The sequence below is a fragment of the Meles meles genome, chromosome 9 (genome assembly GCF_922984935.1).
Source record: "Meles meles chromosome 9, mMelMel3.1 paternal haplotype, whole genome shotgun sequence".
Taxonomy (NCBI): domain Eukaryota; kingdom Metazoa; phylum Chordata; class Mammalia; order Carnivora; family Mustelidae; genus Meles; species Meles meles.
Window position 1 is genome coordinate 106,072,284 of NC_060074.1, and position 24,123 is coordinate 106,096,406.

The window sequence follows — 24,123 nt, forward strand, 5'->3', positions numbered from 1 at the left end:
TGGCCATACTGCTGCTCATCATCTTCGGGCTACCGGAAGCCAAAGATTCACCTGAGTTCGCACAGATGAGAAATGGAAGGAACCAGCACTGGGATCCAGGTCTGACTCCCAAGGCCAAGGTCACTCCCTCACTTAATTGGTCTAATTAACCACTGAATCGAAAGTCGTGGCTAACACAACACGCCAGGCAGGGGCCGGTGCACTTTTTATTTTTAATAATTATCTTTTTTAAAAAAATATTTTATTTATTTATTTGACGGACAGAGATCACAAGTAGGCAGAGAGGCAGGCAGAGAGAGAGGGGGAAGAAGGCACCCCGCTGAGCAGAGAGCCTGATGTGGGGCTTGAACCCAGGACCCTGGATCATGACCTGGGCTGAAGGCAGAGGCTTTAACCCACTGAGCCACCCAGGCGCCCCGCACTTTTTATTTTTAAGTGACTTACAGAAAGACTATGAGGCAGGCACCATTGGCACTCTGCCCATTCAGAGGAAGGAACAGAGAGGAAAAGGTTACAAACTTGCCCAAGGGCACCCAGAGCTGGGATTGGAACCCAGGCAGTGTAGCCGCGGCAGCTGTGTTCTTAGGTATCATGGCAGGTTCCCTGAAAAAACAAAAAGCTCTAGGTCATGGGCCATGTCCTTGAGATCACAGGCTACTGGAGGAACTGCAAACTGGTCATTCGTTCATCCGTCTGTCCATCCATCCAGCCAGCCAGCCAGCCAGCACCTACCACAACCCAGAACCCGGGTTGTATTTGGAATACAGATGTCAGTGAGACAGGCCCAGCCGCCACCCGCAGGTGTGGGTGAAACAGACAAACGGTCACACAAACAGATAGGAACATGGTAGGTAGAAGTAAAGCCTAATTTAGATTCTTCTCTAAAGAAATAATGACCTGGAGTTTAAGCTGAGACATAAAGTGTAAAAGTTAGCCTAGGGAAGTGTGTGTCTAGGCGTGTGCGCGCGTCGGGGTGCGCAGAGGGGCAGGGGAGTGGGCCGGGCGGAAGGAACAAAAATGCAAAGGCTCAGAGACAGGGATACAGTGACAGGAGAAGCAGGGGACGAGGAGCGCAGGGTCTGGTACTGGGCCTTGCAGAAGGCATTCAAGAGTTTCAAATTTCGTCCTCAGGAAAGGGAAGGGGACCCTTCAAGATCCACTGGTGGGGAGGGCTCCTTGTACTTGGGAGCTGAATGTGTGTGTGTTGGGGGGTGGGGAACAGGACGAGGGAAAGGCCTGGCCTTGGCCTCTGCGAGCGTGGGAGCTACGGAAAGAGAGGGTAGCAGGTTTGGGAGACCCGCTGGAAAGCCCAGCTGTGGGTGCACTCGGCCTGAACAGCCCCCGTGACGTCCGTGTGGAGACCTCACGAAGGCAGTCAGGTGTGTTGAAGCCGGAGCTCAGAGGACACGAGGCCTGGCCGTCGGGGCACAGCAGGCATGGAAAGGAGAGGGTGGAAGAGTAGTGCCCTGTGGAGAGGGCGCCTGAGAAGCCCGGACGCAGGAGGTGCTGTGGGGGCCAAGGAGCAGCGGGGCCCACCACCCCTCACCCCAACCAACTCCTCACTCCTCCATGCCTTTGACGGAGTCAGAAATTGAGCTCATCCTAGGCTGGAGGGAAGTCAGAGACCCCGAAACACTCGAGTTGGGCCCAAGATCCAGACTTCCAGACTTCTGCACACCGGTGGACCCCTGACCCCCCAGCCAGGCGCCGTGAGGAGCAGCAGCACTCCCGCCCTCACTGTAGGCAGTGAGCGTGGCATCAAAGAGCCTGGGGTGAGGCCGTGGCAGGCCCACAGAGGGGGAAGCGGGAGACCAGAGAGGCGCTGATGGGTGCCGGAGCTGGGGACACCTGGGATGCCCCTCAAGGCCGCGGAGGGACAGCACCTGAACCGCAGCTGCGGTGGGGGGGGGGGGGGCAGCTGCAGGGGGAGGGTCGTGGGCAGGGCCTGGGGAGGCAGGGGCACCCCGCCGCTGCTGGGAACGTGCCGGAGGCCTCACAGCCAGCCTCCAGGGCGGTGGCGCTGGCAACGGGCCCGCAGTCTGAGGAGGGCTGCGGTGTGGAAGCATTTTAATGTTTTTAAATACATAATCCGGGATTAGAAGCCCATTCACATGACCTTTGTCCGTTCTTGCCTAGAGCACTGCAGCAGGAGTTAATAAATACAGGAAGAAGCCGCGAGGCGGGCGCTTTGGGCAAAGGCTCTGCGGGAAGAGCTCCCCCCTGAGCTGGGAGCTTTATGCTCCATAGTGGGGGTGGTGAGCGTCCCATTTGCTCCAGACACTCCTGGCTTCCCTCTGCTCACAGCCCCCTGATTCCCCTCTGAAAGTCCTAGTCAGGATGCTAAGTTAGACAGTCACAGTCATTACCCGTCATGTTGGCCGTGGCCCGGGCGACGAAGCTGCAGCCCAGTGCTGTTTTCTGCAATAGCTTCTCAGAACCGTCCAAAACCTCGGGCCCAAGCCACCTGTCCTGTTTAAAGCAGACTGTGCGGCAGTGGTTCTCGGGCTGTGAGCCCAGACTGGCAGCACTGGCCTCACCTGGGAACTTGCCTGAAATGCACCTTCCCGGGACCCCATGGCCCTCCAGCTGCTCCTGGGTCCACACCCAGCAGGCTGCTTCTTAAGCCACCCCCGGGGGGGGGGGGGGGGAGAACTCCCACGTGCCCATCTGTTGTTCCAGGAAGAATGTGCTAAGGGTGGGAGGCAGGGGAGGCTGGGAAGACACCTGTAGACAGGGGCACAGCCTGGGGTCCTGCCCCAACATTTGCCACCGTCCAGCTGGGCTTTTCCTCATGCCTCATGACTCAGTTTCCTCATCTGGCAATTGAACAGGACAGCGCGTCCCTTGCCTGCATCATAGAGCTGGTGGAAAAATCAGTTCGATGCTACGGAGAATTCTCCCAAGTCTAAGCGCCAGACAAGTTTATTAACGCTGTTTGTCAGCTGCACCGTCCCCACCCCCTCTCGAATGACCCAAGAAGGCCAAGAGCATACATGGCCTTTAGGTCAGAGCTTTTCACCTTGGGAACCGGGGACAGGTTCAGGGGGTCCTGGAACTTTCTGTGATTGAGTGCAAAACTGAGTGGCAAGGTGCAGAGTCTGGAGAGGCCATTTGGATCCCCTGAAGCTAACAGCTGTGGACTGCAGTGGGCCCTTGAATCCCCCTCCCGCACCTGTGGCCCGTGACCGTCTTCAAGATGGCAGTCCTGAGAAAGGCAGCACGACCGCACCAGGGGTTAGCAACCCAAAGGGCCGTGGTCCGTCCCCCCAGGGGTTTTCCACATTTGCTAATGAATAATGGAGCATGCTTCACCTGGCCTATTTCCTTCTGCCTGCAGGAGGCAGGGCAGGGGCGACCTAGCATTCACTCCGTACCAACAGCATCTCCACAAACCCTCACCACCCCGCCGGGATGTAGTTTTTGTTCTGCCTTAAAAATGGAACCACTGGGTTGGGAAGAGTGGTAACTTGCCTAGGGAAGGTGGGAGCTGAGATTTGGGCCCAGGCTTTTGTGATGTGATGTGACCTGCTGTCACAGGTCAAACAGGGGAAGGAGAAGGGGGCTCAGAGTCATGGGGTGGTGATGCTAAACAATGGAAAACTCACCATCTTGTTTCAGTAAAAGGCTTCAAGTGGACTGGTGCCCTCGGTGTCCTGCACATGTTCCTCCTAAGTCCATGCTCCGGTCAGCTGCCAGGCGGCCCCCTCCCTCCAACCCCTTCCCCAAGGTCCAGCCTGCTCCCAGCAGCAGCCCCTGAGCTGAGTTCCCGGAAGCTAACCTTCTCTCTGCTCAGGCAGCCCTCCTGGGTCTTTATGCTCAACCCTTCACCCCACGCTGCAAGGTGGCAGCTCCCGACGGCAGGTGGGACACTCCCCCAGAGATGGACTTGACATCGACAAGACTCCCTTGAAGGAGCCCCCTCAGTGGTCTTTATGTGTCCCCTTCTGGGGTTGGGGAGACAGGATAAGCTATCTACAGTGTCCAGGGAAGAAAAAGCTTCAGAGCAAGAAACTGAATTAAGTTTCATTTATTCTAGGGCAAACTCAAAAGGGTTTTTTGTTTGTTTGTTTTCTTTTTTAGCAAATCCTAGCACATTATTAACAAAAAAATCTGTACATTTGCCATGATACACTTGAAAGTGAAACAAATAAGATATAAATACAGATATGGATGTAACATGAAAAGCCCCCCAAAACCAAAAACAAAACCCAAAAAACCCAACCTGGGGGTGTGGGGACCATGCGTGTGAACACAGCGCCGACAAAACTACTGTGGTGGCTGAGAGTTTTCCGAGCGTTGTTTTCATTTCCAAACATCATTGTTAGCAAAGTCCTGGTGGGATTCTACAAAGTTCTTATTTGCTGTTAACGTGTAGTATTATGCTTGATAAATAAAGGGCGGCAGGGAAAGAAAAAGACTGATGAGACCAGAATCGGTTGCATCACCTGCACAGGGGAGAAACCGGTGGGGGGCCACAGAGAGGCAGTCCCTGGCCGTCCACGCGCCGGTCCAGCGAAGCACACACAGTGTACTTGGAGGAAGCTGGTGCCCACCCGCAGCCTCAGCCTGCGGGCCGCACCGTGGGAAGAAGCGGGAGCCAGGAGGGAAGCCGGCCCCAGCAGGAGGGAGGCTCGGGTAGGCTCTTCGGGGTCCTGGACAGTCCAGTAAACAGGGGAGGCAAACAGTTTTGCAGTTTTGGGTGCTTTGCTCTGTGTGGTGTTTCAGCCCGACAGGAGGCCTGCAGGGAGGCGGAGGGCGAGGCAGCGGCTGCTGTCCAGGCTTGGGAGGGCAGAGTCGCTGCGGCTCCCTCCCTGTGAGGTGGTGGCGGCATGCGAGTCTCCCCGCCAGGGCAGCGGTTTTGACTGAGGCCAAGAGACCTGTCCATGACCTGTCCATGATTGCATCTCTGGGTGGGGAGACCGAATCGGGGAAGTGACATTCAAGGCTAGCCCTTTGTGAGTACTAGGAGGACATTCGGCAATGTTCAAGGTTCTTCCCAACTGCAGGCAGCAGGGCCCGGGAGACCGGGAGTCAGAGAGTTCGAGGAGGAAGGCCTTTCCAAACGCATCAGGTGTAAAAGAACTCACAAATAACCTCGCCGGAACGCACGTTTCTAAGACAGAGGAGTGATCAGAAGGTGCCCTGACTCACTTGTCGATTGGAAAAAGGAAATCCCATTAGTGAAATATTAACAAACGGTATTTATCAATGAAAGTAAGGCCTGGTCCTGCTATGTTCTGAGCCAAAAATAAATCACTATTCAACCACTTAAAATGCACCCCTGAAGTTCCTTCAACAGCAGCGGTGGGGTACTTCCCTCCATGTGCGAGAGACCCCTACACACACACACACACACACACACACACACACACACACACTCACGCTCTCTCTCTGTGAAGGCACCCTGGCTGCCCTGTTCCTGGACCTTCATTTTCAGGGCCTAGCTCCAAATTAAGTATCTAAAATAAATTCTGAATGAAACTGAGTTTATGTGTGCCACAGTGTCGCAACTTCCAACACAAGGCCACAGGGCCAGAGCCGGGGAGCGTCTAGGGATGTCTGTGGTGATCTCACATGGTCTCTGTTCTCAGTGGTGCTGGCTGCAGGGGATTCAGCATCGGAACAGTGAACACCTCATGAAAAAAATACCAGAGGAGGCATTTTCCGGAGGGAAAAACCAGTTCCATTTGGACAGAGAATAGAAGTCTTTGTGATGGCATCAAGGATTTCCATTTGGCTTTGAGAATTTTACTCCAAATGGATTTAACCAGATTCCAAGTCTAGAGCTCCTTTTACTGAGCAATCACACCCTTAAGAAAATATTTTCAGAGGGGTAGTTTCTCTGATAATTTCTCACTGGAGAAAAGGAAACAGACTTTAAAACTGGGTTTCAAATCCTGTTTTTCTGCAATTTGCCAGCCGCTAAATTACTTTATCCTTAAACAAGGATTACTTCAACAGATGAGCAAGGAAGTACTTATATTCATAAAATTAAAAAAAAAAGAGAGATTCTGATACTTGGCTTCTCTGGACTTTTCTTTGCTCTTACTCCTAAATTAAACCGAGAAGTCAAAACTGGGATGACAGAGTCGCCCTTTACCAGACTGATGGAGAACGAGTCAGAACTGAGCAGCCTAGGCAGAGGCTGCTGGGGAGGAAATGAGATGGCGCTAAATCCGAAAATCCAAACCACAAGCACCAGGGTCAAGGCGGAGCCCTGTTAACATAGTGTCTCCCCCAGAGCTGAGGAACGGAACACACACACACACACACACACACACACCCCTTCTCTTGTACCTTCCACGCTTCATGAAATGCCATGTTAGGTACCCACGATGGCTGCTACAGATTTACCTTGATTTTTGAGTTTGGATTGGAACAGAAGAAAGATTTCACCTGGAAGCTCCGGGTGGGGATAGTGAGAGGGGAGTGTTCGGAGGAGCGGGGAGCCCGTCCTGGAAGGAGCCTGCGGAGGGGACCCTGGGCCTCCAGTCTAGATCGTGTACAAGCAAAATCCCACGTGGTTGTTACAAGACTGTCTTCAGGCTTTTCTCTCTTTTTTGCCAAGACTGGACTCACATTCTTAGTAGGCCTCAGAGTACAACTCAAAGACGTACGACCCCGTCCTGGAGCCACAGGCCGTATCCAGAAGGAAGTAAGCGAGGATGAGAGAGAAGCACAAATTAACATACCCTCCTCCAATGTTATTAACTAAGAGAACATGCTACTTTCTACAAAGTATTGGCTAGAGAGATCTGATTTTTTTGAAACTGCGCCCCACACACATGGTTTTGTGATCTCAGCAGACTGTACAAGGCGTGTGCACGTATGGCTCTTTTCTTCTTCCATTTCCTTTGTATGAAGATTGTAATTCAGGCCTTGCTTCCTTTACATTCAATACCAGTAAGATTCTACACAAAAGCTGAAAGGGACCAAAATACTGATTGTAATAAATATTTGCGGGCCTCCTGGTACTGACTGGGCAGCCGATGAGGGGGCGGGTGGGGGCGGGTCTCCGAGAGGCACCACCGACTGCTTCTGGGCTACACGAAGAGACTCTGGTGGCCATTAGCTGTGTGTGGACACGTCGGAGGAGGAGCTGCTGTTGCTGTTCGTGGTCTGGGCCCTCTTGATATATAAGTTTAGTAGTTTCATCTGCAACGAGAAGACGCACACGCATTAGCAGGAGGAAAGCAATCAGAGAGCAGACAACGGGAAAACCCAGGTGACGGTAAGACAACAGCACGTTATGGGCACCTGCGTGGTTCAGCTGGTCGTGCGCCTTTGGCCTGGATCACAGATCCCAGGTCCTGGATCCCCTGCTTGGGGGGCTGGGGCGGGGGGATACTCTGCTTCTCTCTCTGCCCCTTCCCCTGCTCATGCTCGTGCTCTCTCTCATAAATAAATAGATATCTTAAAAAAAAAAAGACGAAAACAGCATGTTCCATTGACTTAGGGCCTATGACTCCCGCAGCACACATCTGCCAGGGGTGAGGGCCCAGCCATGGAGGTCAGGATCTAGAGAAGAATGAGTGGCAATAGGTTCTCAGGAACAGAATGAAAGGTGCTAACCAGGTGGGCCACAAGGGCTTCGGGGAGATAGGTATGTGAAGGGCAGAGGCACACGTTCCGGGGGGACTGCAGCCCAGGGCTGCACGCAGCTGGCAGGGAAAGCAGGGCACAGGCCTGTGCTCCTTGGGGAAAGGGCAGGCTAAACAAGGCTACGGGTCGTCTTCTGACCTATGCTCCTTTGCCGAAGCTGCTCCTTTTGCACGCACACCTCCTCTCTCCACCCCCATCTCGGCTTCCTCAAGCCCACTGCGGTGCTGTGACATCCGAGACCAAATCCCAAAGGCTGCATCTGCCAAGCCTACCCTCCTCTGCTCATTGGGATGCCCCCATCCCTTTTTTCCAAGTCCTGTGGCATGGGCACTGCACTCTGCCTCAGCCCATGCCGCCCCGAGCTAGTCAGCAAAGCCCTCACTTGCTGCTTCCAGCAAGACGAGACCTCCCTGAGGCCAATGCTGCGTCATTAAACCACAGCGCCTCGGCTGTGCACGGGGCTTCCCAACGCAAGGGGCTTCCATAACCGGATCTCATCTGCTCTTAACGTAGGCCCACAAGGACCCTACAAATATGTAAAACAGTGCAAAACATGGTAGGTTCTTAAATGCTTCTTGAAGGCTACTAAGTTAGTATGTTATGTGGACCATCTGTGTGATCATATGAAGAACAAAAAGAAACAAGTATTTGTGGAAACAGAATGCCCAGAAAAAATGCACGTTAACACCCAACTTGTAAGACTGAGGGAATTATGGGATATTTCCTGTCCACAGCTCTTTACCTGTCTTGCTCTAAACAGGCCACGAGACTGGTCTTCAGGCGACCCAGGAGGGGAGGCTCAGTGTGTACTGCACAAGAAAGTGGGCCCCCAGTGACAAGAGGGCACCGGGACAGCAACTGTGCGGAGCTCCTAGGGGAGGCTAAGTCTCCCGACATACCACTCAAAGGGAGTCAGCAGTAAGTCTGAGGCCCGCTGCTTTTACTCCACAGTCCAGCCCTGGGCTCTCCGCACACCGGCACCTGCAGCGCTGCCTTAGCATTTGTAAATTGCTATATACTGAAATTGGTACGAGCCAAGTACGGCACAATTTGCTTTTCCTTCCGCACCCCTTAAAATCTTAAATATTTTATTGAAATATTTTATTTATTTGGGAGAGAGAGAGAGAATGTGCACAAGTTGTGGGGTGGGGGGAAGGAGAGAGAATCTCAAGCAGACTCCCTGCGGAGTGCGGAGCTGACTAGGAGCTCGATCCTGAGAACCTGAGATGGTGACCCAAGTGGAAACCAACAGCCAGGCACCCAACCGCCTGAGCCATCCAGGCGCCCCATGAGGGCAGTACCATCGTTTTACACAGGGATTCTAATGTTCTAAGGTTCTAAGTGATACAGTTAGGGCCAACCAGGTTCAAGGGAAACCCTATGCATCAAACAAAGCGGCAGCCTGAGGCTCAACAGATCTAGCACAGTTCTAGAACCAACTCCACCATTAACTAGGTCTGTGTCTGCATGCAAAACATTTTCTGAACATCAACTTCCCCTCCTGCAAAATAAGGAAGGAGCTCACAAAGATCCTTCGAGGGGGGGCAACACAGGGGTTCAAATGAAAAGGCTGGGGTTCACTTGCTCCGTGAGCTGGTACAAGTTCAAACTGTAGACTGCTATAACCCGAGGGTGTCAGATGTGATCCCCACAGCAACTGCTAAGAAAACAGCTGCAGAATATACACAGACAGAAACGAGAACAGAAATGTTTCAGTACACAAAGCAAACACAAAAGAAGACCGTAATGCAGAAAAGTGAGGGACAGAAACAGCTCTATAACAAAAACAGCTCATATAGAAAACATATGCCCAGATGACAGAAGTCTCTCCTCCCCAAGAGTTGCTTCCAGTGGAGATGGTGAGACTCTCCCGTGAAAAGAGAGATTGGCAAGATGGGTGAGAAAAACATGGTCCCACTCTATGCTGTCTATAAGAGACTCACTTTAGGGAAGATACAATGAGGCTGAATGTGAACGGCTGGAAAAAGCCAGCCCGTGGGAACCATAATCGAGCATGCAGGGATGGCTGTGCTAATCATATTGGGCAAAATAGACTTTAAATCAAAAAAGTTTACAAGGGACGAAGAAAGTCCTTATATTCATAAAAGGTCAATACACCAAGAAGATACACCAAGTACAGACATTTCAGTATATAGTATCACGCCAGCAGAATGTCAGAAGAAAACACTGACAGAATTGAAGGGAGAAAGAGTTTTATAGTAACAGTGGGAAACTTCAAGATTCCATTCTTAATAATGGGGAGAGCAACCAGAAGGAAGACAAGGAAACCAAAGACTTGCATACTACGACGAAGGAACTGGATATAACAGACACATCTAGAATATGCTATGCAACAAATCATTCTCAATACACATCCTTCTCAAGTGCACACAGTCTGTGCTCCAGAAGGGGTTGTGTGTCAGGCCACAAGTTAGGTCTCCACAGATTTCCAAAGACAGATCCCATACAGAGTGTCTTCTCGGACCACAACTGGATGAAGTGAAAAGTCAGTCAATGGAAAGAAAACTGAAAAATTCACAAATTTGGGGAAACCGAACAACACACTGGTAAACAGCCAATGGGTCAATGAATAAATGACAAAGAAGATTAGAAGAGATCTTGAGACAAATGAAAAGGAAAACACAACACACCCAAATGTAAAGGACGCAGCACATGCAGGCAACGAAGGAAAGGTGCAGCTGCAAATGCTTAGATTAAAACAGAAGGAAGACGCCACGCAATGACCTGACTTTACATCTTAAGCAAGTAGAAAGAGAAGAATAAATTAAGCCTAGAAAGAAGGAAATAATAAAGATTAGGACAGAGATAACGAAAATAGAAAAACTGAGAAAAATCAATGAAACCAAAAGTTAGTTCTTAAAAAGATAAACAAAATTAACACATCTTTACTTTAGCTTAGTTACCTAAGAAAAAGGAGACTCAAATTACTAACATCACAAACGAAATGTGGGACATTACAACTAACTCTATAGAAATAAAAAAAGATCAGGGGCGCCTGGGTGGCTCAGTCAGTTAGGCGTCTGCCTTCGGCTCAGGTCATGATCCCAGGGTCCTCGGATTGAGTCCTGCGCTGGGCTCCTTGCTCAGCAGGAGTCTGCTTCTCCCTCTGCCTCTCCCTCCACTTGTTCTCTCTTTTTCTTTCTCTCAAATAAATACATAAAATCTTTTTTTAAAAAGATTTTATTTACTTATTTGACAGAGAGAGAGAGATCACAAGTAGGCAGGCACAGAGAGAGAGGGAGAAGCAGGCTCCCCGTTGAGCAGAGAGCCTGATGTGGGGCTCAATCCCAGGACCCTGGGATCATGAACTGAGCCGAAGGCAGAGGCTTAACCCACTGAGTCACCCAGGTGCCCTAAATACGTAAAATCTTAAAAAAAAAAAAAAAAAAAAAGAAAGAAAGAAAAAAGAAGATTGTAAAAGAATGCTACAAATAAACGTAGACCAACAAATCAGACAACCCAGATGAGTTGGACACATTCCTCAAAACATCAAGCCTACCAAGACTGAATCATGAAGAAAGAGAAAATGCAAACAGATCTGTAATTAGTGAGGAGATCGAATCAGTAATAAAAAAATCTCCTAGGTGGCATCGGCCCTGCGGCAGGCATGGAGATGCAGCTCTCTGTAAAGATCCTGATGGTAAGGCTGTCATTCTTGAGGTCGAGCCCAGTGACACCCCTGAGAACATTAAAACTAAAATCCACAACAAGCAGGGTATCTTGCCTGACCAGCAGCATCTGATTTTTGTGGGCAAACAGCTGGAGGGCGGCTGCATGGTCTCAGACTGCACTATCCAAAAAGAAGCCATCCTGTACTTGGAAATTCACCTGTAGGGTGGCATCATCGAGCCCTCCCTCTGCCGCTGGCCCAGAAATCCAACTGTGACAAGATGATCTGCTGCTAGGGTTCTGCTCGCCTACACCCCTGCAGTCACCTGCCGCAGCAACTTGCGTGCTGAGAAGATCAAATACTGCCCCTCCACTGGCTCTTTTTTTGCCTGCAGAGCCACTCCTTGCCAGAATCCTGAGGCCCTGGGGCATCCATAAAGTCTCACTTTCATTGACTGGGGCAGTAAAACAAAAACAAAAACAAAAACAGAACAACAAAAAACTTCTTACAAAGAAAAGCCCTAGACCAGATGGCTTCACTAGTAAATTCTACCAAACATTTAGCAAACTAACTCCAACCCTTTTCAAATTCTTCCGTGAAATCAAAGATTAAGGAGCACTTTCAAACTCATGCTGTCAGGTCAGCACTGTCCTGATGCCAAAGTCAGATGAAGATAACAGAAAACTAGGAGTCAGTACCTCTTATGAACACTGATGCAAAAATCATCAAGAAGAATCTAGCAAACTGAATTCCAACAGCATATTAAAAAGAGTATACACCATGGTCAAGTGGGATTTGTTCCTGAAATTCATTGATAGCTAAACATATGAAAATCTAATCAATATAATTAACAGAATGAAGAGGAAAAAAAACACATAATCATTTCAATTGATGATAACTAAATTCAACATCCTTTGATAATAAAATTACTCAACAAACTAGGAACAGAAGGAAACTAACTCAACATATCAAAAGTTACATATGGGGAGCCCACGGTGAACATTATGTTCAATGGTAAAAGACTGAAAGTGTTTCTTCGAAGATCAGGAACAAAGCAAGGATGCTGATACTCCCCATTTCTATTCAATTTGGTACTAGAAGTTCTAGTCAGAGCAGTAAGACAAGAAAAAATAAAAGGCCTCCACACTGCAAAGTAGTAACATAGTGTCTGTTCATAGATGATGAAGATCTTGTATGTAGAAAACCCTAATGATTCTCCCAAAACACCCTGCTAAGACTAATACATTTAGCAAAGTCATAAGATATAAAATCACCAGTTAATGGAGAAAGGGTTGTCTTTTCAACAAATGGTGCCATGGGAACTGGATCTCCACATGCAAAGGAATGAGATTGGAGCTTTACCTAATATCACATAAAAATTAATTCAAAATGGACCAGAAAACCTGCATGTGTGAGTTAAATGATAAAACTCTTAGAAGAAAACACAGGGCAAAAGCTTCACATTAAAAAAATTTATGCATCGAAAGATAAGGATTAATATCTAAAATATATAGAGAACTGCTAAAACCCAAGAATTAAAAAAAAAAAAATTAAGCCTTTTACGAAGATGGCGCTGAAAGCTAAGGAGGAAGCCCCTGCCCCTCCCAAAGCCGAAGCCAAAGCAAAGGCTTTGAAGGCCAAGAAAGCGGTGCTGAAAGGCGTCCACAGTCACAAAAAAAAGAAGATCCGCACATCACCTACGTTCCGACGACCCAAGACTCTGCGTCTCCGAAGGCAGCCCAAATACCCTTGAAAAAGCGCCCCCAGGAGAAACAAGCTTGATCACTATGGCATAATCAAGTTCCCCCTGACTACTGAGTCAGCCATGAAGAAAATAGAAGACAACAACACACTTGTGTTCATTGTGGATGTCAAGGCCAACAAGCACCAGATCAAACAGGCTGTGAAGAAGCTCTGTGACATTGATGTAGCCAAGGTCAACACCTTAATTAGGCCTGATGGAGAGAAGAAGGCATACGTTCGACTGGCCCCTGACTATGATGCTTTGGATGTTGCCAACAAAATTGGGATCATCTAAACTGAGTCCAGCTGGCTAAATCTAAATACAGTTTTTTCATGATAAAAAAAAAAAAATTAAAAATGGACAAAGTACTTGAGTAGATATTTCTCCAAAGATATTTCTCCAAAGAAGATACACCAAGCAGCCAACACAGGACCACCAGCCACTGGGATGGCCACAATCAAAAAAGAGAAAAGAACAAATGCTGGTTAGTATGTGGAGAAACTGCAGCCTGTGGGTGCTGTTCTTGGGACTCTGAAAGGACACAGCCACCGTGGAAAAGTTATTCTAGGATTTAGCAATTCCAGTCCTGCATGGATAACCCAAAAGAACTGAAAGTCAGGTCTCAAAGACTGATTTTTATACATATATTCACAGCAGCATGACTCCCAACAGCCACAAGTGGAAAGAACAAGTGTCCATTACCAAAAAATTTGATAAGCAGGCTGTTTTATGTACATATAATTGACTATTATTCAGCCTCAAAAGGGAAGGATATTCTGGCAAATGCTACCACAAAGGATGAACCTCAAGGACGTTATTCTAAGTGAAATATGCCAGTCACAGAAAGACAAATGATTCCACTTTCATGAAGCACCTGAGCAGTCAAATTCAGAGAGACTAAAGTAGAACAGTGGTGGCCAGGGGCTGCGAGGAGGGAATAATGAGGAATTAGTATTAACGGGTACAGAGTTTTGGTTTTACAAGATGAGAAAAGTTTTGGAGGTGATGGTCACATAGCACTGTGAATGAATACTACCAGTAAACTGGTGGCTCAGTGGTTTAAAGCCTCTGCCTTCGGCTCAGGTCATGATCTCAGGGTCCTGGGATCAAGTCCCGCATCGGGCTCTCTGCTCGGCAGGGAGCCTGCTTCCTCCTCTCTCCCTGTCTGCCTGCCTCTCTGCCTACTTGTGATCTCTGTCTGTCAAATAAATAAATAAAATCTTAAAAAAAAAAAATGGTAAAGATAGCAAATTGTATGTTATGTATATTCTGCCATAATTTAAAAAAAAAACCAGAAAGCGAAAAGAAAGCTTGTTCAAGGTCATATAGCTAGCTAGGAAGTCGGGGGCAGAGACCACAGGCAGGTTGTCTAACCTCAAAGATGCTGCTGCTGCCACAGCGACAGGACACTCTCAAAATGCCCCATATGCATGCCTTCTGCGTCCTTGCATCAGGCCCTTCTCTACAGAGAAACAGGAATTCTTTTGTTTCTAGTCAAAGACTTAGCACCATGTCTGTCAGCTATGATTTTCGGTGGTGGAGACATATACATGAGTCTACAAAAAGAGTTATCCCACCAAACGACCGTAATAGGATGAACTGGGCCACCAAAGTGAGCGGCGTGAGGGCCGGCCTCCCTAAGCTTCTGAGCAGACTCAAGTGTAACCGGCTCTGGCCCGAGGCCATCATAGAAAGGAGCAGCAGCAGGCCGGCTGGCGGACAGGGATGAGAAAACACCTGCATCTTCTCAATCCATATATACTGGAGAGGTCAAATGAGATGACGGGACAGTTGCCTTACTGAGGAAGATGAAAATTGCTGGACAAAATCTGGGTCTAGTATGACTTGGGGATGACTTTTAAAAGTTGAATTTCCTTTGTGAAAGCTGTCTTCTAGTTCTCACTGCTGGTGACCTTTGTCTCAGTATTCCTCAGATCGTGGCTAGGGTAGGGACCAGAGAAGAGCCTTTTTGTAGGAAAAAAGGAAAGGAGGAAGGGGAAAATGGAATCAGGCAAAGTACCCCCGAAATCACTTGTCCACAGCTGCCTCACTCACACCCTCCGACCCTGCTGTCTTATTTCTTATTTCTGTCTGCGAGAAGAGTCAAGTGTCTCCCCCGGGATCGGTGGTGCTCGAGCAGGGGAGATTCTGCCCTCCACGGGGGTCGTGGCCATGTGCAGACTCCATGGGGATTACCAGTCCGATTACCAATGGCGGGGGGGGGGGGGGCTACCGGAAGATACAGAGGGCTGCGGGAGCGCCACTGATCTTCCTCCAATGCCCAGGACAGTTCCTGACAAGGTGGCCCCAAGTGTCAGTGGAGCTGAGGGGCAAATCCTGCTTGGGCAGAGGCAGGCAAGCTGGCCTTGCCACAACTCGGGGGAAGCAAGGCCCTGGCTGTGAGGCTCACCAGCTGTGTCGGGAACAGCTCTATGTGGAAAGACACGGGGCCTTACTTGTTGATTCTATCCTTCATCAGGAGCGCGTCAGGCACCTCTAGCTTCATGGTTTTTTATCTAGAACACTGGCGGGGTGTTCTAACTCCATGTTGACGTACTTCCCCCATGGGCAGTCCCTGGAGTAGCCTTGCCACCAGGCCAGAGGCCTGCAAGGCCCAGGAGTTCAAGCTGCCGCTCCCGCCAGAGCTTGGGGCATCCACCTGCTCTCAACTGGCAGGCTCTTCCGATTTTGAATTTATTGTGAAACCAATAAGCGCTATAGCCATCCTTGGCCGCAATGAGCTAATCGGCCTTTTGTTCCACATTTGGCCCCTGATTCTAGAAAACTCTGAAAGGAATGTGAAAGGCAGCATAGTAAGGGAAAGCTGAGCTGTGTGTGTCCTTGGGCAGTTAAATGTGGGATAACTGTCCCTGTCCCACAGGGATGTTGGCCACAAGCAAATGCATCAACACACGCCAAGCGCAGACAACAGCGTCCAGGACCTGGGCCCTGGCAAGCCCCTGGCAAGCGCGTGCTGTCGTGACTGTTGACGGCCACGGGGGACCCCGGCTGTGTGGAGGCCAGAGCTGCAGCCAGGCAGATCCACGATGGCTGGTGGAGCCCAGGTGTGCCACCGGCTCATGTAACACGATACATACCTTGCTCCCCGTGAGCTGCGCGAGGTGAGGTTTCAGCTCTTCTCCAATTACGGAATAAATTGCCACTAAGCAAAACACGCTGGCCTTCCGTACGCTGCTTTCGGTGTTGTCATAGCCCTACAAAGTCAGAGGGGACACAAAAAGGAAACGAGATCAAAGAACTGCTTCACAGTCAACGTCTCACCCACACTTCCACAAACGCCCTCATAGTGCACCCGTGGACTTGTTGCCGACGACCAGAGCACACCTGAGATCTGCCACTGAACCCAGAGGTCACAGCTTCACGGTGTGGAAGACGAGCTGGTTCCCAGGGTGGGAAGCAGGAGGCCGGCCGGCAGCACAGGGGCCGCCTCACCACAGCTGCCATGGCAGTGCTCCCCAACATACACGTGTGTCAGAGAGACCGGGACAGGAATTCGGGGCGGGGGGGGGGGGAGAAACAGCTTGCTTCTTTCACATTTCTCCGAATGGTAAAGCAAATATATCTATTTTTAATTTTATTTGGAAAAAAGTGCACGTGCAAGCATGAGTAGGTGGTGGTGGGGAGCAGAGAGAGGGAGAAGCAGGCTCCCCGCTGAGCCCTGACCAAAGGACTCGAACCCAGGACCCCGGGATCATGACCTGAGCCAAAGGCAGATGCTTAACTGACTGAGCCACCTGGGCGCCCCCGGGGGAAAGCAAGCCTTGTGTGAAAATGTCTTAAGAAACAAGAACTGCATCCTCCACTCCTGTGGGCAGAACTTCTGTGGGGGCATCCAGGCCCACGGCCCGACATGTGCATCCTCGACAAATGGGCCTTGACCTACCCATTGGCCTGGCCCTTGCCCCACGCAAATGGGACTACTCACTGCTGTCCCAGCAGCCCTGAGGATTTTTCAGTCTGCATTTCATGTCCCAAGCCAAGTGCTCGGCGAGCAGCAGTATTTATTAAACCGTGAAGCTCATTTCTCTCTACCTTCCCCGCTGAAATCACTCTCTCCCTTCCAGGGTCCGACTGTCAACTGGCTCTTCCGTGAGCCCTCCTCTCTCCGCTGCCCCAGCCCCGAAATCAGCCCTCAGCCTCTGATCTCAGCAAGCTCTACTCGTACCTACAATAATGGCGCGCGGTGCCCGCCATCTGGAGCCGCCGGCACAGCTGTATGGGGCCCCACGTTATGCCTCATGCTTAACAGGCTTTCAGTAAGTGTTTTCTGGAGAGCAGAGCAAGGACCTGGAGCTGAGCCCTGGCCCACCTCGCCCAGGGCTGGGGCCCACAGATGTGCCATAAGACTTTGTTGAAGGAATGAACAACAACAAAAATGACCAAAATATATTTATAGTAAACAGAAAGCTCATTCCTGGAGCCACAGTTCTAATCTTCCAGGAAGATCTTCCTGCTACCTTCAGGGGTGGGTGCATTAGAAAACGGAAGGCGTAGGCTGTCCAAGCCATACAGCTGCACAGGTTCCTAAAAGCACAGGTCAGCGCCCGCCTTTTCCTCCCCAAGCCTTGAGTGAATGGGGAGAGCAAAGCCCCCATGTCCCCAGGTGGGGCAGCGCCTGCTCCCGGCCTCGCAGCCCCGGGCAGACAGGTGTCGGCCAGCCGCTGGGAGGGCCCACCTGTAGCAAGCCCGGGATGATGTCGGCGAGGAGCTGCAGCAAGGACTCCTTGGCGATCCTCTCGACGACTTTGGTCTGCATCTTGATGGCAGCGAGGTTGATAGGGTAGTCGGCTGTCTGGATGATGGGACAGAGGACTTTGATGCACTGCTCTGGGTGGATGGAGCTGGCCAGCGTGGACGCCGCCTCCTCGGCTGCTCTCACTACCTGCAACACCAGGTCCCCACACGAGTGAGCTCCCGAAGACCAAATCACGCCACTGCCTAACTCTGGAAGCCAGACACAGACTTCACCTGATGCCTCTGGCTAATTTTGTACAAAGAAGTAAAAGCAGAGTGGTTTGGAGGGTGATTTTACAGGGGAAGGTAGGCATGTGGATCCTGCCAAAAACCCTGGAGAAGTGGTTATCCAAGTGTTGCCTCCCCCTGCAGCAGCAGCATTCCTGAGAACACGCTAGAAATCCAACTTTGCTGGCCCCAATCCAGACTGGCTGAATCAGGACTGGGGGAGGGGGTAGGTGGATAACAGAGCCTAGCAAGCTGTTTCGGGTTTTTTGTTGTTGTTGTTTTGTTTCGTTTTAATGTTTTGTTTTAATTCGATAGGGCACCTGGTGGCTCAGTCAGTTTAGTATCCTACTCTCGGTTTCGGCTCAGGTCATGACCCCAGGGTCCTGGGATGGAGTCCCATGTCTGGCTCCCTGCTCAGCAGGGAGTCTGCTTCTCCCTCTGACCCTACCGCCTGTTATGCTCTCTCTCTGCCAAATAAATTAATTAAAGAAAAATCTTTAAAAATTTATTTGAGACAGAGAGCAAGCACATGTGCCAGTGGGCGAGGAGGGCAGAGGGAGAGAGAGAATCTCAAAGCAGACTCCCCGCTGAGTGTGAAGCCTGACGCAAGCTCAATCTCACCACCCTGATATCATGACCTGAGCCGAAACCAAGAGTCGGATGCTTCAACTGACCGAGCCACTCGGGTGTGCCCCCAGCAAGCTGTTTTAATGAGCACGTGGGAAAGTCTCCCATACAGGAAAATTTGAAAGTCTCTGCCCTAGAAGATTAGGACCTAAAAATAAATATGAATGCTTTCCAACAGCCTGTGGGACATCTGCAATCAAAACAACTAGAGAGAAGCCTAGAAGAAAAATGGCTTCGATACTTAGGATTCCATGGAAGCGCCTAGCTGTAAAGCAGTTGGAAAGGCTCGGAAAGAACTCTCTGGGTTTCCCTGGGAGGAGATTCTTAGGGAAAGCTGCTTTTCCAACAATCTGTGCCGGTATCCCCTCGCCCTGCACTCTGAAGGAAGCGCGTGAAATGGCCACCTCAGGGCCAAAGGAGCAGCCTCTGACCTCTGAAGAGGTCATGATGTGCAAGGACACACGGTACTTGTACTAGAGGCCACCAGAAGGGCCACAAAAACCCTCTGTAATAAAGGTAGAAGTTAAACGCAAAACCCAGCAAGGAACAAAGAGCGTGGGCTCTGGATGTAGGTGGCAAACCCCAGCCACGCCACTCACAAGTGTTAAGCCCCCATCTCCTCATCTGTAAGATAGGGAGACCTCACAAATATCATCTGATAAGTGGTATCCGAATGTATTATACAGTAAATGGAAGTCACTCCTACTAACAGCACAAGGCTGCATATATAAACAATCAACAAAACACCAGGCTGTAAACATGTACGCGTTTTCTCATGAAATGTAATGGAAATCTACTACTTTTCTCCTACTACCCACCCTGGGCCAGGTATTCCACCCAGATTCTTCTCTGCTTTCTGTTCTGCTATTTGGAACAAGTCAGCTCTGCCTTTATTCGGCAACAGTACCAAGGTTATCAGCTCAAGCCTTCAATCACCCCAGTGCTCTCGTGATTAAAGCAAACACTGACCAACAAAAACGGGAGACAGACCGTCTAGAAGACATCTTCTAGACCTAGGCAAGAGTAGGCTGAGACATCGGGGCTTACAAGCCAGGAGGATAGGACACATGGACCACATAAGGTCACTGCAGGGCCCTGACTGAGACACTGCCCCCAGAGCCCCGGCTCCTCTCTCTAGGAGCGGCAGGGTCAGATCTCAGGGCATTGCGGTCATGGCTTCACAAGACGCAGCCCAGCTTTGCTTTCAGCCAGGGTTACCCTACCAAGTGAACAGGGCTCACTTCTTGGAGTGTGCCTCAGCAGTCCGCGTGTCTGCTCTGCTCACGCCCCCAGCGTGCAGCTGGCCAGCGTGCTTGTGAACACAAGGCACGCACTGCGGCGGCACAGACTGGGATTGTGAGTTCATCCTTTCAGGAGCCAAACTGGGGACCCTAAGCAGCGTACCTCAAGGATGAAATCTGTGTACATGTGAGAAGACAGGTATCAAGAACACCCACAATTTATCTGTATTTATTGTTATTTACGTGAAAGGTCAGGCTTGGGTGCAAAGCACTGGAGAGAGGTCATTTTACGTTGAAAGAATCTTATTCTCAATAAGCCCATAAGAGCAACGCTTCTTTCATACCACCACTCCCCGCGCCTTCTGGTCTGTGCTGTGTGTGTGCCTTTGTCAACTCCTGTGTGTCAGGGGCTGAGCTCAGGGCTCAGGCCGCAGTCATGAGGACGACAGCTGGGCCCTGGGTCTGGCCCTCATAGTGCTGGTCTGGGGCGGTGGGGGGGGGGCAGTCTGTGCAGGAGCAGCATGAGAAGGCAAAGCCTCAGAAGGTGGGGACCAGGCCGCAGAAGCAGGCAGGGGCCGAGTGGCGGGGGGCTGCTGGCTGCGGAGCATCCCGCAGTTGGCCGGGATTAGACGACAGGAAGTTGGTGAGGGAGGGGACACAGAGCAAACGTCTGCGGAACACATCCCAGGTGCTCTGCGGGGATGCCGCCAGTTCAAGGGCCCTTGGTCATGCCAAGCCAGTAATGTCTCCCTACCCCCTACCCCCCACCCCCGCGGCCTCCTCTACCGTTTGCGAGGGTTTGGGGTCAGTCAGGCAGCGAGCTCAGCCTTCCCGGGCACTTCAGTACAAGCGGACAGACTGCCCTGTCAGCAAGCATGAACTCAGTCACACTGATGATATTGCCCCCCACTTCACAGACACATGAGACAATTTAAAGAAAGCCCACCATGATTTTCTTCTTGCCAACTCAATCTCCTGCCAAGGCGCATTATTTTCCACCCAGGTCCCCTGAAACCACAGTGTTGTGTGGCCCTGGGCACGTGTGACCTTTAACCTCTCACCTCAAGAAGGGCAGCTCCAGAGTTGCGGGGGCACATTCTCAACCTCTGAGCAGCGTGGCAGGCACATCTGCGTTCATTCCTCTGGCAAGACACTTAATTGGTCTGATAATTGGGCCTCGATTTTTAAAAAAATTCTAAAATGGGGATTTAAAAGGTATCAACTGTGACAGATACTGGAATGAGAGAGATAACCTACAAACGCCTGCAGCTAAGAGGACACTGTGGGGGAGCTCTGGGGCCACCAGAGAGCAGAGCTCTGGCCAGAGGACCCCCTCTGACGCAGCCTGGCACCCACATCAAGTGGATATGCCCTTGCCAAGAATCTATGAAAAGTTAACCCGGAACCAGGCCCACATTCGTCGAGACATCATGGAAGACCAGCAAGGCTTGGCTCCTGCCTGCCAGTCTAGTGGTGTTTATGGCCCCTGTCCCCCTGTGCCCTAGTGACACCGAGCTGATGGCACGCCCTGCATGTGCCCCTCCGGCAACTTCTCGGAGACCTGGACTAACCCCTCCATCCTTCCTCACTGTTGTTCCCTTGTGCTCTTCACCTGGCTGGGCCCGGTCACCCTTCAGGGCTCATTCGCTGTAGTATAGCTTCTGGGAAGCCTGGTGTGCACACCTTCATCACTGCACTCAAACACCTTGCTGAAGTGCTCTCTCCCACTAGTCTAAAAGTCCCTTGACTTGAAGGTGAGCTCCCCTCTCCGCCATCTTTCTGTCGGACCCAGAATAAGGCCCAACATACACGAGGTGACGAGGTGCTCAGTGAGTCTGTCAAATTCTCCCATAGTGTATGTATTTTTAAAAATGCTCATGACTGGCAAAGTCACCTCTGGGGCATGCCTCACTGATTTGCATTTACATGTTCTAACCGAGGAGTTAGCCCAGAAAATGAGGAGGAAGCAAGTTATCTATAAATGACCAACTTGAGCCTTGGGCAAAATCAACCATAGGAGGCCCAGAGGGTCCCGTTCCAGGTGACATGCCTGAAAGGCAACAGCTCTGTCCTTTTGCAAAAGAGACTTTAGTTCAGGTTGGTTTTTTCTAGTAATCAGCTATTTGAAGAGAGGCAGTGTACTTCTTAGAAGACTTCCATCATGTGACGAATTACCCTAAGGTCAAGCGCCTTTCTTCCTTCTCAGTTCCTGTATGTCCCAGGGGTTGCTCTAAGTCCATGGTGCACTTGGGAAAGCCCAACAGTGGGCACGTACCGCTAAGCAGATGGTGGAGAGTGGATGGGGGGGGGTCTATCTCTCTTCTAAGGTGGTCCCACAGGGAGAAGGTGCTCTGAGCCATGCCTTTCTGTGGTATGAAATCATGGGTTGCAAGTATCCTAACATACTGCTCAGAAAGCTTGGTACTGACAGAAGAAACCATGTATCTTAGTTTTTATTTTTTTATTTTTTTAAGATTTATTTATGTATTTATTTGACAGACAGAGATCACAAGTAGGCAGAGAGGCAGGCAGAGAGAGAGGAGGAAGCAGGCTCCCCGCTGAGCAGAGAGCCCGATGCGGGGCTCGATCCCAGGACCCTGAGATCATGACCTGAGCCGAAGGCAGAGGCTTTAACCCACTGAGCCACCCAGGCGCCCCTGTATCTTAGTTTTTAAATATGAGGGAAAAAATAACAGGGTCAGAAAATACTGGATAACTTCATAGATACAGCCAAGGTAGAAAACACTGATGGACAGGAATCAGGTTTAAGACTCCACTGGGAGCTGGGCAGCAGCTCAGTGGGTGGAAAGACAGGTGTGGAAGCAGCCTGGGATTCACGCGTCAGCAGCGCCACTTAACAGTCCTGAGAGGAGCCGACAACCCCTCCGTGCCCCCGGGATGCGGCCAGCATTAACAGGACAAGAAGGATCCTGGCAGGCTCACGGTGAGAACTCCATCCCATCACAAGTGGTCTTCCTCCCCTCCCACCTCTCCATGCTCGCCTGTCATTCAGGTGAAAGGGAGCTACCCTATGGTCAGCTGCTGGGGCCACAGACTTTCACACCTGCTGAGCTGAAACCCAAACCCAAGGAGAACTTCCTCTCTTAGAACTCCACGAATTCTCCACGTCACCCGCATGAAGCATTTAATCAAATGTACCTAACATAAAAAGGTCTTCAGAAAACGTCTGAAAATAAAAAGCCGGAAGGTGAACTTAGAAATGCTAAGTTTGAGGCCCTCTTGCTTACCGAGGTTACAGAAAGTTTCCCAAGACAGACATCGTGTTTGGCAAGGCAGGTAGGTGTTCCTGACTTCCCTCTAGATGCCAAGCCCCCAGTTTTTGGCGAGCTGCCTGACGCAGGGTGAACTTTAGGTTTTGCCCCTGTGTTCTATGTAACATAAGAAGCAAAGATTATAAATGTAAGCAAACAGAGAGCAAAAGTAAACATGGGCACCAGAAGGAAAGGAGAACAATACTGTTTAGGAGAAAAGGTGGCCAGAGATGGCAAGGATTTGAAAAATGGGGATGCAGCGTATTTAAGAAAAGGCAGCATCAGGCAGGTTATAACCCACCTTAAAGTGATCCTAACTGTTCCAAGTCTGATTCTGCTATAGTCTAGTTAGAAACACAAGGATCTTTTTTCTTTTCACAGTAAAATAATCTTAGCTAGCTAGGAAGAGCATAATTTCCTCATCTAACTTTTTTTAAAAAAATGAGATCATTACTCGGAATATTAATGAATGTTTGCTTAAAGATAAGGTTTCTTCTAGAGTACAGCACTTGTCAAAATTTGGATTGTCTTTTAAGTTTGCAAAGGTTGATTTGGCTCTGTCACAGACACACCAGAAAAATTGGTTGAATAAAAGTTTTTCAATGCACACACACACACAAAAGTGCAAATATTCCTAAACAATGAGTGGAATCGAAGTCTTCCCAGTTGAGCATACCAACCTTTAGCGCCTCAAAAATGTGGAAGCTAAGGAAAAGCATGGCGCCACCTTCTGGGGAAAGGCCAGAAAGACCTTATACAAATGGGATCCACACTGAGTTTTTGGTATCCACAAGGATCCTGGAGAGAGTTGGTCATTGGTGAGAGACTAGCACTTAATAAATGCCGGGATTTAAGGGGGAGTGCCAGCACCGGCCTGGACCTGCTCGTGAGTCCTCACTTAGCCAGGCTCAGTACCATACCAGAGGGAGCAAGGGGGGGAAGAAAAAAAAGTTCCAGGTAGAACATTCACAGGCCTGAGTTTTGGTTGTCATCAACTGGTGAGGTGGCCTGGGGAGAAATTTC

General features: G+C 50.1%; 1 protein-coding gene and 1 pseudogene across 25 annotated transcripts in view; one reads left to right on the top strand and one right to left on the bottom strand.

Annotated features, from left to right (window-relative positions):
• Positions 1 to 4,012: 4,012 nt before the first annotated feature.
• CLASP1 (cytoplasmic linker associated protein 1) overlaps positions 4,013 to 24,123 on the bottom strand; it is a 266,446-nt gene continuing 246,335 nt past the window's right edge. For all 25 annotated transcript variants that reach the window (XM_046018656.1, XM_046018655.1, XM_046018654.1 and 22 more), the window contains 3 exons: positions 17,674 to 17,880; positions 16,076 to 16,192; positions 4,013 to 7,155 (listed from right to left, as the gene is read on the bottom strand). In XM_046018656.1, the coding sequence (XP_045874612.1) occupies positions 7,069 to 7,155; positions 16,076 to 16,192; positions 17,674 to 17,880 (411 nt within the window). In that variant the 3' untranslated portion in view covers positions 4,013 to 7,068. The remainder of the gene's footprint in view (positions 7,156 to 16,075; positions 16,193 to 17,673; positions 17,881 to 24,123) is intronic.
• On the top strand, positions 12,801 to 13,271 carry LOC123950608 (annotated as a pseudogene).